The sequence below is a fragment of the Podarcis erhardii genome (genome assembly GCF_964252035.2).
Source record: "Podarcis erhardii genome assembly, chromosome: 12".
Taxonomy (NCBI): Eukaryota; Metazoa; Chordata; class Lepidosauria; order Squamata; family Lacertidae; genus Podarcis; species Podarcis erhardii.
In genome coordinates, this window is record NC_138513.1 from 32535758 (window position 1) to 32551222 (window position 15465).

General features: G+C 42.5%; 1 protein-coding gene across 2 annotated transcripts in view; it reads left to right on the forward strand.

Annotated features, from left to right (window-relative positions):
• The window catches only part of PLEKHA8 (pleckstrin homology domain containing A8), a 34889-nt gene extending 20740 nt beyond the window's left edge, over positions 1-14149 (forward strand). For both annotated transcript variants that reach the window (XM_081882188.1, XM_081882189.1), the window contains exons 7-14: positions 523-668; positions 1551-1716; positions 2744-2829; positions 3844-3902; positions 4969-5099; positions 6335-6405; positions 6682-6743; positions 9276-14149. In XM_081882188.1, the coding sequence (XP_081738314.1) occupies positions 523-668; positions 1551-1716; positions 2744-2829; positions 3844-3902; positions 4969-5099; positions 6335-6405; positions 6682-6743; positions 9276-9473 (919 nt within the window). In that variant the 3' untranslated portion in view covers positions 9474-14149. The remainder of the gene's footprint in view (positions 1-522; positions 669-1550; positions 1717-2743; positions 2830-3843; positions 3903-4968; positions 5100-6334; positions 6406-6681; positions 6744-9275) is intronic.
• The last annotated feature ends 1316 nt before the right edge of the window (positions 14150-15465 follow it).

The following is a 15465-nucleotide window of genomic DNA, read 5'->3' on the forward strand; positions in this document are numbered from 1 at the left end:
ACTAGCTTGAAGTGGCTCAAGGCCGTCTCCGCTGTGACCTGCCTTCTGCACTTCTGAGCGAAACCACTGAGGTAAGCGGCAACCCCATTCTGGATAGTTCGGAGAAATTATATACAGTGGTGCCCCGCAAGACGAATGCCTCACAAGACGAAAAACCCGCTAGACGAAAGGGTTTTCCGTTTTTCGAGGCGCTTCGCAAGACGAATTTCCCTATGGGCTTGCTTCACAAGACGAAAACGTCTTGCGAGTCTTGCGAGTTTTTTCCCTCCCCCCCCTTTTTCTAAGCCGCTAATAGCCGCTAAGCCGCTAATAGCGCTAATCCACTAATCTGCGAATAGGGATGCTTCGCAAGACGAAAAAACCGCTAGACAAAGAGACTCGCGGAACGGATTATTTTCGTCTTGCGAGGCACCACTGTAGTATTGTTCAAAAACTGTAATCAGATAATTCTGTTCAAAATAACAACAACAAATTTTATTGAACTATTGAACAAACAGGGTTCTTTTCTTTTGTTCCTCCCAGGAAGATGGAATTAAAAAACTGTGAAAACGGATCTCTGTATGCAAACACCAACCTTCATGAGCGATCCCTGATTGATAAACTGACCCCTGACCCCCTGAAAACTGGCAAGATGGACTGCACAAACACGATCAAGGATGATTTGGCAGGTAAATTCATCAGTGGTTATTATTCAGAATCAATGGTGTTGACTCGTCCATTTTTCGAGTTTTTTAACCAGTGTTCCGTCCGTCTAAATGGAGCATATCAATTATTATTATGATTTAATGCAACAAGTGTGTAATTTGAAACTTCTGTATACTCTTGGCGAAAAAGAAATTGAGAAAGCCACTGATGTGGAGGCAGTCATTCTGAAGTCTGTCCTTCTGAGAATCTCAGGGCAGTATAAACAAGTCTCTCCCGCTCCCCTTTTATTCTCATGAAGCAAAGTTACCTCACAGATAAAGTAAGGTTCTGCCAAGAGATACTGACTGGCCCAAGACTGAGTGGGGGATTTGAACCAAACTACAAGAAAGAAGATTCCACCTAAACATTAGGAAGAACTTCCTGACAGTAAGAGCTGTTCGACAGTGGAATTTGCTGCCAAGGAGTGTGGTGGAGTCTCCTTCTTTGGAGGTCTTTAAGCAGAGGCTTGACAACCATATGTCAGGAGTGCTCTGATGGTGTTTCCTGCTTGGCAGGGGGTTGGACTCGACGGCCCTTGTGGTCTCTTCCAACTCTATGATTCTATGATTCTAACCCAAGTCTCCCTGTTCTGAGTCTTGAAACTCTAACCACTACACCACACTGGTCATGCATAAATCCAGAGACAGATTTCGGCAAGCTACATCCATCTCAAAAGTTTTCCTGTTCAGATTTTGTACGGATGAGAAGCTGCACAGATGAGCTAGGAAGCATGCCTGCAAAACAGGACATTTAACGATACAGAAGATATAAAATCCACCGCAGTCTCCCCCCCCCCCTTTTGTTTACATTCAGAGGCAGGTCACCAAGTTTAGTTTTCTGAAGATGTCTCTCCCTTTAAACCCAAGGTGGTGGCAATGATGATGGAGAGGACAAGCTGCTGCCAAAAGAGGACAATCAAGACGACAAATCTTTAAAGCCTGTAGTGGAATCGGCAAAGAGATCAACAGCATTGCAATCAGAAGAGAAATCAGACAAAGCTTTACCTACTTTTTTCAGCGCTATGAGCATTAGGTAATGCGCCACCTGCATAGCTGTCAACCGTCCCTTATTTGGCGGGAAAGTCCCTTATCCCAGCGCCATGTCCCGCTTTCCCTTATTGATGATGTTCCTTAAATTTCCCGGGTTTCAAAGGAAGCAGCTCCTCTCCCTCCCTCCCTGCGCTCCAACTGTGTTGCTTGCCTGCGTTGCTCACCCAATAAGGAGTCTAAGAATGACTGGGGGGTGGAGCTTGCATGCCTTGTGCCGATCAAATCGGCCGCGTTGCCTGGGGACTTGCCTTTGCTCAGCGCTTCCCAGCGGAGAGGTGATGGTGGTTTTCCTTGCTGCATCCCCTTTGCCGGGTTGCTGTGCTGTGGGAACCACTGCTTGAGACTTCGTTTGGCTGCTGGCTGGGCTTTCTGCCTTTGGCTCAGAAGTTGAACATACCTATGCTAGGAAAATCACTTACTTTGGTTGCTGATCCCTTATTTTCAAGGCTGCTGGTCCCTTATTTTCAAATCTGTAAGTTGACAGCTATGGCCACTTGGACAGAAATTGCATGGGGAACCTTAAAGAGATGAAATAAGGGGGTGAATTTGCTCTACGTCCTCAGTTTTCTGTACAGAAGGAGAGGGCAGGCTTTGGGGACATGGGAAGCTGCCATCTACTGAGTCTGACCACTGGTCCTTCTAGCTTCGTGTTGTCTGCAGTAATATTGGATGTCTGTCACACAACAACAAATCAATTTTATCTGTTGCAGACAAATATGAATATCTAGGTGACACGGGAGCATGCAAGTGCATACATTTCTGGACATGGATATTATTAACATTATGTTGATCTCTTTTATAAAATGCATGTAATCAGATTCTTGGTCCACTTGAAAAGCACTTTTCCACTCTGTGGGTTTCTCCAGTTGTATCATTTCAGCATTATCCCAGTTGTGAAGACAAATAACATAAATGGCTTTGAAATAGGATTAAAGTGGAATTAGCCCATTACCTCTGACTGCAGTGTGACCTTGGGATTCTTAATGTGCTCTTTGTGCTCTTCCCCAAAGGTTTAGTGATATCAAGCTTTTTGAGGATGGAGGTATACCCACAGAAGAATTCCTACAATCTTGTAATGAAATAGTTCCAGTCTTGGGTATGTGATTGCTTGTTTCCTCCATGGCATATGTTGCACAGTGAATATCTCTGCTTTGCTATTGAATCCTTAGTGGTTCCATTAAGAACATAATGATAAAGTGTGGCTTAGTGAGACATCAGTGAATGTAGACTATTTTTACCAAGCTTGTGTGCTCTTCCTTTCACCTCTCTTCCTCCAACTCCTTTCCCCTTCCCTCGTGGTCAGCAGCAATAAGTTCAGAAGCTTTTGCTTTTGATAACTAGAGCTTGCCATGTCATTCAGACCCCCTAAAATGCAGTTAATCTTAATTGAGGTTAGTTTAAACATGCCAACTTCGGAAACTGTAGTTAATATTAACCACAGTTTATTGGATTTGGGCAACACAACAAGCTGTGGCTAACAAAAAAACAAAAAACCTCCAAAGTACTACACCCAGCTATGTTGGATGAAGACAGTGGGTAGTGGAATGTGTGAACCCAGGAAGAGACTAGTCTTGTTCACCTGATAAGTGAAGTGTTGAAATGGAACCATTGTGTTATGTGAACAGAGCAGTGTGTTGTTTGGGCATCCTTGCCCCCAAAGAGAGAATAAACCGCATGCTTACCACCTTGAGTGTTATGATGGAAGAAAGTAGGATGTAAGAACAAAAACAAACAAACAAATCTTATAAATATAACCAGCACAGACCTCTTTATTTTACAGTGAATGTACCCGATGGCTTGCCTTTTAAGCTGTCTGGGACTTTGTGCTTGCCTTCGATCCAGTGAAAAGTCATTGAGTTACCCAAATCATCATCCTAGACAAGAACTCCTTTTGGTTACAAAATGGAGGGGAAGCCCTGCTTTATAGGGGTGCAGATATTCTTGTGTTCTTAACCCAGCTCCTCCTTCAGCTTCTTTCATGCCTTTGAATGCTTTCAAGAAAAATCAGAGGTGCTCAATCCTTTCTGCCCTGTTGCCTGTTATCCAGGTTGAGTAGGTGGAAGCTAAAGCTGACCTTTGAGGTCTTGAAAACTCATCTTCTTTCTCCTAGACAAACTTGGGCCCACAGTCTTTGCTCCCGTTAAAATGGATTTTGAAGGGAACATCAAGGTAATGGCTTCAGCTTAACATTCAGTTCTTAATGATAAGTACTGTATTTTAAAAATGAAAAAAGATGCTGAAATAATCTTGCAGGTGCTGTTCAGAAAAGGGAAGGGAAGTCACTCTGTGCATGGTTCTTTATGTGCTTCTTCAGACATGGGCGCAACCAGGATTTATGTTGGGGGAGGGACTGGGCACCTCCTGTCGTCATCCTCTGTCTGGTTCTACCAAGCAGATTTGGAACGAAATGTCTCAACAACAGTTGTTTTCAGTTACTTTCTTCTGGCCCCAAGTGCTCAGAAAAATCTCTCAAAACATTTCAGATATTCTGATCATTTTTACTTTTAGTTAAGTATTTTTATTTATTTACTTGACCATGAGTCCAGAGACATTCTTCCATGAGGCCTTGCTTATCCTCTGCCATTTGCCATGGCGAGATGCCTTGCAGCTGAGTATTTGAATCCAAGAGCCACATTGTTAGGGTGGACCGTGTGGCTCTTTTCCAGATGTTACTTTCCCCAAGAAACCATTTAATTGGACCAAGTTATGTGGTTCCTAATTGAGATGCAGTGCGGGAATTTGCTCCACCCTACCTGGGACGCGGGTGGCGCTGTGGGTTAAACCACAGAGCCTAGGACTTGCCGATCAGAAGGTCAGCGTTTCAAATCCTCGCAACGGAGTGAGCTCCCATTGCTGGGTCCCAGCTCCTGCCAACCTAGCAGTTCGAAAGCACGTCAAAGTGCAAGTAGATAAATAGGTAAGGGAAGGTAAACGGCGTTTCTGTGCGCTGCTCTGGTTTGCCAGAAGCGGCTTAGTCATGCTGGCCACATGACCCGGAAGCTGTACGCTGGCTCCCTCAGCCAATAAAGCGAGATGAGTGCCGCAACCCCAGAGTCGGCCACGACTGGACCTAATGGTCAGGGCTCCCTTTACCTTTACCTTTACCTTTATCTTTACCTGGCAAGTGTCTTCTGTTCCTTCCCTGTCAGACGCCCCTCACTATATAATTTCTGGGTATGGGTCTGCCAAAATACCAAACGCCAAAGTATGTGATCTGGTTCTCTCTCCCGTCTAGAAAGTAAATCAGAAATACATAACCAACAAAGAGGAGTTCACCACTCTTCAGAAAATTGTCTTACATGAACTGAGCTCTGAAGAGGCAGCACTTAGAAACTCTGCCACGCAGGCCCTCCTCTGGCTGAAAAGGTAGGTTGTCTAATTTTGGGGACATGGGTGAGGCTAGTTGCAATGCTAACCAAGATCCATTTTGGGCCAAAACCAAATATCCAGCTAAGTCATACCAATTGAAAGCAACAGACTTAAGTTTGTTGGTTTTCGTAGTGTGTCTCTACGACTAACACTAGATATAACCCAGTTATTGCTTTTTAATTTGGATTCTAGAAGAATGCAAAGGGCACATTTAATGATCACTGGTGACAGTAAACATGGTCTGGGGCCTACCTCCTGTGGACTCCCTTTCCTTCGTCTGGCTAGTGAATTCTCCACCCTCGGTGAACTGAAAAGGGCTCAGTACAGGTGTTAGACATAAATAGAACTTACACCAATTGTTTAGAGTTTCTCTCAACCTGCCTTCAAGCATATTGAGGCTGCTTGCAGACAGAGGGGTAGGTGGGTTTTCTTGTAAACTACAAACAGAATTTGCAACTGCACATGATCTTAGCCCAAAGGCCAAGAAGCCCTAATGGTGGCCAAGAGACTGTTACTGAGGAATTGGAAGAATAAAAATAGGATACCCTTTAACCAGTGGATTGATAGTATAACCACACTCGCAGCTTATGAATGGACTACTTTCAGACGTAGACTTTGTTTGGATAAATATGACAACATTTGGAATGAGTTTATACAGGATGTAGCAGGCTATTAATATCTACATATGTATTAGGGTCACGAAGAGTCGGACACGACTAAACGACTAAACAACAACAACAAATGTATTAGGATAGTAACATAATGTCAATTTATATAAGAATGTATGGGTGCATACTATATTGTACGTGTGTGTGTTTGTATGTATGTATTTGAACATTCTTGTTCTTTTCATTCTTGTTCTTTCCCCCCCTTTTTTTCTGTGTATCAATTTATATCTTTATATTGAAATTATTCCAATAAAATATTAACACACACACACTTCTCTTTTATTTTCTCTTCTCTTTTATTTTATTTTCTCTTCTCTTTTATTTTCTTTATTAGGCACAATATACATTAAAGATTATTCATTAAAGATATTTTTAAAAAATAAATGTTTAATAAACCCTTTCTGGTCACTGCCTTTTGAGCAACACTGTTAACATTGGAAACCAGAATGGGATTCCCCCCTACTCAATATCCCACTTTCCATATTTTCTATAAAAAACTGTATTTTAAAGTAACAATTTCAAGCGACAGTATGTGCTCTAACTTCGTTCCCTCATTCCAAACAGGGGTTTAAAATTTCTGAAGGAGTTTTTGAAAGAGCTAAAGAATGGAGAGAAGAATATTCAAACAGCACTGAGTAAGTGCAGAATATTTTGCGGAAAACTATGGAACTCCACATTTTCAAGGGTGGCAGAGGGGAAACTGGCTTAATTCACTCACATCATCACATGTACTCAGCGAGAGCAGTGTTTATAATGAAAATCATACTTGGAAATTAAACATGTTTGCTTTAAGAAGGAACATTTGTTCGATTTATTATTTTGCCAAGCCCCTGAGACGGCCTCAAAAACTTATCCTCTGCGCAGCATCTTACTAAATGTTTACCCCCGCCCCCCTTTCTGTCGAATTACAGATAATGCTTACGGCAAAACGTTACGACAATACCACGGCTGGGTTGTCCGAGGAGTTTTTGCGGTGAGTGAGCTTTTTTTAGTTAACGGTGATCATAAGAGTAGATTTCTTTAAACTCAGTTATTTTACAGATCGTATACACACGCTCTGGATATATTCATATATTGCAATGAACTGGTTTTCTGATCTTTACATCTGACTGCTAGCTAGTTCACACAGACACTGTAAGCCAGCAGAGGCTTGGACTCCAACTCCAATCAGCCCTTGCCATTGGTCAGAGATGATGGGAGTTGTAGTCACAGGTCCCCCTCCCCTGCTGTCAGCAGTAATGCCATTGACTTAACTCTGGTATTTCAGAAGCTTACCAAGAATAAAGTTGTTTTATGGGCAGGACGCCGGCTACTCAATGATAGAATCATAGAATTATATTTGGAAGGGACCCTGAGGATCATATAGGCCAGCCCCCTGCAATGCAGGAATACGCAGCTGTCCCATACAGGGATCGAACCTGCATCCTTGACACCACGCTTTAACCAGCATATACCATATTGTTTGCTCTATAAGACTCACTTTTTCCCTCCTAAAAAGTAAGGGGAAATGTGTGTGCGTCTTATGGAAGGAATGCAGGCTGTGCAGCTATCCCAGAATCCAGAACAGCAAGAGAGATCGCTGCTTTCGCTGCGCAGCGATCCCTCTTGCTGTTCTGGCTTCTGAGATTCAGAATATATTTTTTTTCTTGTTTTCCTCCTCCAAAAACTAGGTGCTTCTTATGGTCTGGTACGTCTTATAGAGCAAAAATATGGTATTTTTCAGGGAATGGAGGACAGAATTCTTTTCTTCCTTCCCTCTCTTCTTTATCCATGCCTACACAGGAATAAGCCCTATTTAATTCATTGTGGCTTCCTCCTGAGTAAATGGGTTAAGTTGGCAGCCCCCTCTGCTGTTTAATGTGAGAAATGATGCTGGGACTCTGCGCAAGCCAGTTGTGGTTGTGTTGTTTTGGGATTTGGAGAAAAATTGGGATTTTGGCGTGTGCTGCTGTTAGTCTTTTTCAGTATAAGAATGCAACATACTTACTTGTGTGTTGACTCTTGAGCAGAATCAGAGGTGCATGGGAATTTGGAAGTAGTAGCACAGAACATTTATATATTGCTACATTTATATCCCACCTTTCCTCCAAAAAGCTCAAGGCATGGTTCTCCCCCTTCCCATTTATCCTCACAACAGCCCTGTGGGGTAGGCTAGGGCTCCCTCCAGACATGCTTTTTACTGCGCATTTATGAAGACTTGCACCCATAGGAGCTGTCATATGCAAGCCCACTTTTGGTACTGTTTGTAGTGAAGCTGCATATTGGTGTATCCTGCAACTTTTCAAAGTGTTGGTGTTGACTTTTAAAGCCCTAAATGGCCTTGGCCTTGTATACCTGAAGGAGAGTCTCCACCCCTGTAATTTAGCCCGGACACTGAGGTCCAGCTCCGAGGGCCTTCTGATAGTTCCCTCACTGTGAGAAGTGAAGTTACAGGGAACCAGGCAGAGGGCCTTCTCGGTAGTGGCACCCACCCTGTGGAACACCCTCCCATCAGATGTCAAGAAGATAAGTAATTGTGCAACTTTTAGAAGACATCTGAAGGCTGCCCTGTATAAGGAAGTTTTTAATGTTTGATATTTTATTATTTTTTTATATTCCGCTGCAAGCTGCCCAGAGTAGCTAGGGCAACCCACTCAGATGGGTGAGGTACAAATACACTAATAGTAATAATATACCACAAATATTCAGCTTTATTTTTGTTCTGCTTTTGTTGAACTAGAACCCCTCCCGACAGCAGTAGCATGGTAGCACTGGGGAAGCGTCACAGAACCAACTAATAAAGCGGAATAAATCCACCACCAATGCTCTACAGTCGTACCTTGGAAGTCGAACGGAATCCATTCCGGAAGTCCGTTGGACTTCCAGAACGTTCGGGAACCAAGTCGCAGCTTCTGATTGGCTGCAGGAAGCTCCTGCAGCCAATCAGAAGCCATGGAAACCCCATCAGACGTTTGGGTTCCAAAGAATGTTTGCAAACCAGTTTGCGGCGTTGGGGAGCCAAAACGTTCGACTTGCAAGGCGTTCGACTTCCGAGGTACTTATTTTGTTGCAGAATGCAACCGCAATAAAACACCTGTCTGGAGGGATCCATAGTCTCTTGCTCCACCATACAGTGGTACCTCGGGTTACATACGCTTCAGGTTACATACGCTTCAGGTTACACACTCTGCTAACCTAGAAATAGTGCTTCAGGTTAAGAACTTTGCTTCAGGATGAGAACAGAAATTGTGCTCTGGCGGCACGGCGGCAGCAGGAGGCCTCATTAGCCAAAGTGGTGCTTCAGGTTAACAGTTTCAGGTTAAGTACGGACCTCCGGAACAAATTAAATACTTAACCCTAACATTTGATAGGTCTTCATTATTTTGCAGGACTCTTTGCTGCCTTTCAAAGAGTCACGCCCACCTAAGAGTTTGCTTATCTCCCGCCGCACCCTTCCCAGTCTTTGTGCACAATAGTTTAAATCACAAGACACCATGTGGATCTCCTTCGCTTCTGTTCCTTGCAGCTTGCGCTAAGGGCATCTCCGACGTACGCAGACTTTGTGGCTGCGCTCTCTCTCGGAGAGTGTGAGAACCAGGAAGAAGCTTTTTACAACGGAATGCAAAGGGACCTCGACATCTACCTACCGGCCATGGAGAACCAGCTCTGCATCTTGGACGCACTGTATGACGAACACGGGCTGGAGTCGGACGAAGTGGTGTGATTGCCAGCCCCACGCGGTGCCTCGCAAATTCAGGGATTGTGTCCGCTAACATAGCTTTTTATCCCCAGAAAGCTATTCTGTTTCTTTGTGTTTTTCCAGGCTTGGGAAGGGACTCGAAGCTTCCTTTTTTATACACTTTTATTACTATTACTGTTTGAATGCTTGCTCATGTTTAAACGCAAAGGTGCTATACATTAAGGAGAGATTGTGACTGTCCTGATGACAGCTGGATCTCGCCGTGTTTGCTGTGTGGCAGGCCATACATGGAGGTGGTTCCAAGAGCCGTAGCCGCGGCGTTTGGTACCGTTGGGCTGAATAGTTCAGAGCTTTTCCTTACCGGCGAAACGACCGCAGGTCAAATCAACAAAAGCAATAGTAGCTTTCAGTCTAGTGGCTGTAAAACGTAGCCAGGATTTGCAAAGCCACACTTCCCATTTTAGTGCAAGTCTTCCTTGCAGGTTAAATCGTACCCAGAACCCAGGGTGTTACCAGGTCACAAGTAACCACCCGCTTTCATCATGTTGAAGCAATTGGCTGCATCCCTCCACATCAGTTGAAACAAAGGATCTGCCCCATGCTCACTTACCATGGTGACAGATGACTGCTGACCTCTTAAGGCTGTCAACGTGCTTCCATTGCTTCCAAGCTGATGTTCTCGTGCTAAGCCAGAAGCACTGGGAAATTCCTCATGCCACAACGATCATGTATCTCGCACACTGCCTGTCTCTGCTCCAACAGAAGGTGGAGGGAATGGAAGAATGCACCACTTTGCCCCAGCACCCCCTGGTTGCAGATGCTTTCTAACTTCCGGGTTCACTTGCTTTTGGAATCGGTAGAACTCTTTGCGAGTTAGGATTGCAGCTTTTGCAGCCTGTGCTTTAGAGGCCTATTTGAAACCAAATCATAAGCATTCCGTGTCTCTATTTGAATCATTCTCAACTTTGGATTGCAAAAAGGCTGGATTTGGAGCAGAATCTGTGGAATGGTGAATCAATCCATAAACAACTGTCTTCTTCAGAGTAATTGGAAGCCTTTTTTTGTTTTAGGTCCAGATGTAATTTTAGAATACATGAGCGTTTCCACTGCTAATGGTTTTTTTTTTTTTTTTTTTGTTTTTTAATTACTAGGTTTGTCTAATCAGAGTTCAGGGTGAACAGCTTTCCTTATGATTATATATAAAATTTACCTCTGGTATATGAAAGCTGGTATATGAAATGTGTATTTATATAGGCACTAGTAGTGTTACTGGGATTACTTCTGAGTTCTTACAGACAAGGGAATTAAAAATGTTACATGATACCTGGGCAGGAACAAGAAGTGTGTCGTGTCCCCCAGAGTTAAGGGCTACATATCAATATATTGCCAAAACCAGTCTTTAGCTCAATGTTCCCCTCCCAGAAAACTGCCACTACAGTTTCTCTGTTTGCCCTTCTGTTGGTTCTTCACATTCCCCTAGTTCTTCTGTCTCATTCTTCTTCCTCCCTGTGTGTTGCATTCTCCCCACATGCAAAATGGAACCTTTGTTTTCTTGAAATCCTTTGGGGTCATTGGTCTCATGTGGAGGATCATGGAGGCCTTGGGGTGAATTGTTCTGAAGGAGATGATTACTCTGGCTGTCAGGAGCCAACAGATAACTGGCCTGAAAGCTTATTGTGTGGTCTGTAACCGTACGGGAAAGAGATTTGTGTGACCAGTCATGTCATGTCCCCCGATTTCAAAGATATTCAGAAGAAGTGATAATGCTGAGCCTAAAATACATATTTGGAGGCTGCAGTGACAATCTCACAAAGTTACAGGTAGCACTTGTTCAATTGGTACCTCATGGTACCTTAGAGTACCAGTCTAAGAGCTTCCAGTCATCTGAATACACCCTCAATGTCTTTAGGTAAAAACTAGTATGGATAGACTAAGGAGAAATTAGGCTGCAAAATCATGAAGGAACCAGTTCCAGTACCCTCAAACATCTTCCACAATGCTATTCCCGTAGAACAAGTCTTTTTTTAAAAAATAAAAATAAATCCACATTATAATTGAAACATACCTATGGACCTCTGTTGCCTTTAGGATTGAAATAGGCGATCACTGAGTCAGCAGTTTAAAAGAAAGCTTTAAATGAATTGAAGCACAAAATTGGGTACTTGAATTTAGACCCCACAAGATCTGCTTGGGCTATAAAATTGCAAATAATCTGGAATCTGGAAAATTAAGGGAAATTGTACTGTTGGGCAGAAATGCTACCATTAATACATCCCTGCTTTTAGTCACTGGCACAGAAGTCAACAGGATTACTCCAAACACATTCATATTTCATCTGCAACTTTTCATCCACGTGGAGCATATAATCATCTGTTTATTCACTTACTGCATTTATACCCTGACTTTCTGATAAATACCCAAGGTGGCGAGCAGGGTCATAAATGTGTGATTCAACAGAGCAGACTTTCTACACCTTGGGTCCTCAGATGTTGTTGGACTACAACTCCCATCATTCCTAGCCAACATGGCCAGCAGGTCAGGAATGATGGGAGCTGTAGTTTAATAACATCTGGGGATCCAAAGTTAAGAAAGGCTGCAATAGAGAAACGTTCAGCCAATAGCCCTATTTTTATTTTGAACTTCTGGTGCTCACAATGTATCATTTCCCATTATTTATTTAGATGTCTGTTGTCTTGAATATTTGTTGATAAAATGGTTTATTCTCATTACAACTTAAGAAATTTCAATGAGGCCATATTTGGGGCAGAGGAACCCAACTTTTCATTTCTCTGTTTGAATGCACAGCACCTAGATCTTTGAGGCACTTTATAAATGTTGTTGTTGACATTCTGGGTGAGGGAATTTCTCACTTGTGCCATCATCGTACCTAAATCCCCTCTGCAACAATGCAATAATTTCAAGGAAAGATTCCCTAATCCTCTAAATTCACTTTGTGCATTGGCTGTTGTTTTAGATAGGTCATAACATTTGAGCTGCAGCAGAGGGCATGTTTCCAGTTAATTTCTTCATCATTCCCAAGTGAAAATCCAAGATGGAGGATCTTTCGCTATTTGTTTATAGAGTCCGGTTCACGTGACCAAACTCAATTAGGTAGATTAAGAGGACCTGTGCAGAGATGATCATGTGATGTGTTCCCCATGTACTCTGCTCTCATTGCCTCTCTTATATCCACCATTCTCACCACTTCCAGTAGCTTGACAAGTGGTAAATTTCAAGTTGAAAGCTAGGCACAAAACCCTTCCCCTGTGGGTCAAGATTAACTTGTTTGTTTGTTTGTTTGTTTGTTTGTTTTTGGCATTAAGTGGCACCCAGTCTGCATCTGCTTACGCCAACAGCTGCCCATCATTTTATAGTAGGCACTTGTGCCAACAGCATTTTATTTTGCTTGTTTCCATTTTGTCATTGTTTCCTCAGAACATCGCCTTATCTTCAGCTCCCCCCTTGAGCAGGTGGTCTTCCTCAAATGGTCAGTTCCTCCCTTCCAACAAACATACAAAGAGAAAAGTAGTGTTCTTTTTTATAGTGTTGGGCCTCTAGAATGCCTATTTTGTTTGTCAAATGACGTTGCCTAGCAGTTGGCGGTATGGAAGCCATTTTGTATATGGACACTGCAAATAAACACAGCCGTCTGCCTAGCGGACAAAATGGCTGGTTCTCTTAACTCTTCTAAGTGTGAGCATTTTAGAGGATAGCTGGAGTGTTTTGAGGTTTAAAAGAATAATGAGGTGTCCCTTTCAGCTGAACTACAAGCACGCTTCAAGTGACAGCTAAGTGGTTAACATGTGTCACTGACTTGTGTCACATGAGCAACAGTGAATTGCAATTAGCTGCTGCAGCATGGTATGTCCTGGTTCATTTCTGTCATCTGACTCCCTTTAAAAAAAAAAAGCTGGTAGATACATATTCTCAGGGATTTGAGCAGCAAGGGCAAAAACCCAGTCGTCTTTAAAGACTCTGATTGTTCATGTAAATAATGTTGTAGACCAGTTGAGACCTTTTGCAAAGGACATTTCTATTCTAAACTGTATGAACGGTGGACTTTTGCACAAGACATAAGAAGCTTCCAAAACTGTACTGCGTGTGAACTGCTGTCGGCATGTTTGACTTGCACTCTGTATATCTTTGTAAAGTAGAGTACATGCCTGTTGTGTTTGAATGAAGGACAAAAGGTTTTACTAGAGTTACCCCCACCCCACAGGAGTCCCCGGTATGTGCTGTGTTGATTTGGATATTTTGTAATGTTTCCTTTTGAAAACACAGGTAGTTACCAAAAGGCAGCCTGAAGGGCGTAGTGGCATATATCATCACATTCTCATGATTCATTACACTGAAATGGCAAATGTTTTGAGACTGGCTATACCAATGGATCACAGCAAGGGTCTTGTTCTTAAAAGAAATATTCCTTTAATATATATATATCAGAGAATAACTTATCCTAGTAGAAGTCATGGTAGGAAAACTATACGATTCTATTTATTATTTCCACTCGCTTCATTTGAACATGTTGCATGGCTTGGGAAATGGTCAACACTTATGCAATTACTAGGCATTGGGTACAATCCAGAGATTTTTTTTAAATAAAAAAAACAACACATGGGCTTTTCCCCATTGACCACACCGACGTGTGGAATGCACTCTGCAATGCTTTGATGATGACAATAAAACTTCCTTTGATTTTATTGTGTCTAAATTGAGATGGTTATTTCTTCTCTGTAGTAGTGCCCGTGCTGTGGAATTCCCTCCTATCAGATGTCAAGGAAATAAACAACTTAACTGACTTTTGTTCAGGGGGAAGTTTTTAATGTTTGATGCCATTTTTTAATTTGTTGGAAGCCACCCAGAGTGGCAGGGGTAACCCAGTCAGATGGGCGGCATATAAAATTATTATTATTATTATTATTATATTATTATTATTATAATTATTATAATTATTATTATTTTATTATTTCACTTCTCTCCCTCCACTGAACTTAAACCTGCCTCCACAAGAGCCTCATCTGAGTACTGGCACCCACAGGAAGCTCTGTCAGGGACTTTATGCTTAGAAATGCTTTAGTACCAGAATGAAGCACCTCGTATGCTTTACGCTAATACTGTTAGAATTAGAGGTTTGGGCTAACCAAAGTTCATCAGGCACCTTAGATGTGCAACACGAGGTATCCAGAGCTGTCACTTTAAATGGTTGTATTTTGCCCTTTGGTTGCCTAAGAAATTTGCCCCCAAGCTCTGCGACAAGCAGTGCTAGCAAGGGAAGGCACCCGTGACAAACCTTCCAGTTTTCTTTGAAGAATGCCCTGCCAGCAAAGAGGGAGATTCCCCGTGAAATTAAACTGTCTTTTGAAGCCTTCAGTTAACAGGTCCTGGGGCTGCTCAGGATTAGTGCTCCCTGGCTTACGCTGGGGACAGTATAATGGGGAAATATGGACTTTGCTGCTTGGAAAGCGCTGATAAGAGCAGCAGAACAATAAGAGAAGGGCAACGAAATGGGTCCCGAACACACCAGCAGATTTATTTAGACTGCCGGCTTCAAGAAGCTTCACACATATATAGTGATTATTGGAGCGGGATTCTGGACAGAAATAAGAGATTAACCTTTAAGCATGGCAGGGTTTTCTTACACAAAACATTTCTGCATAGACAAAACCAAAGCGTGGTCTATAGTTTCTGTGTGACTTCCTATCTTCCTTATTTATTTGCAGGTTTTGTAAATAGCTTCATAACCAAAAGCTACCAAAAAGGTGTACAGTATAATAAACTCAGTAAACTAAAACCCTTTCTATAATTATTCCATAAAATTATTAGGTCACACTTTAGGGAAGGCCTTCTTAAACCAAAATAATGTCATCAATAGCCACCTAAATATCAAATTGTAAGGGGGGTTTTTTGTTTGTTTTTTTAAAAGCAAATTGCTGCAGAAATGTGGAGAACTAAACTTAAGATTGGGAAAAATGAGAAATGGAAAGAACCAAAACTGACAGATTTGTCCATCATTAGC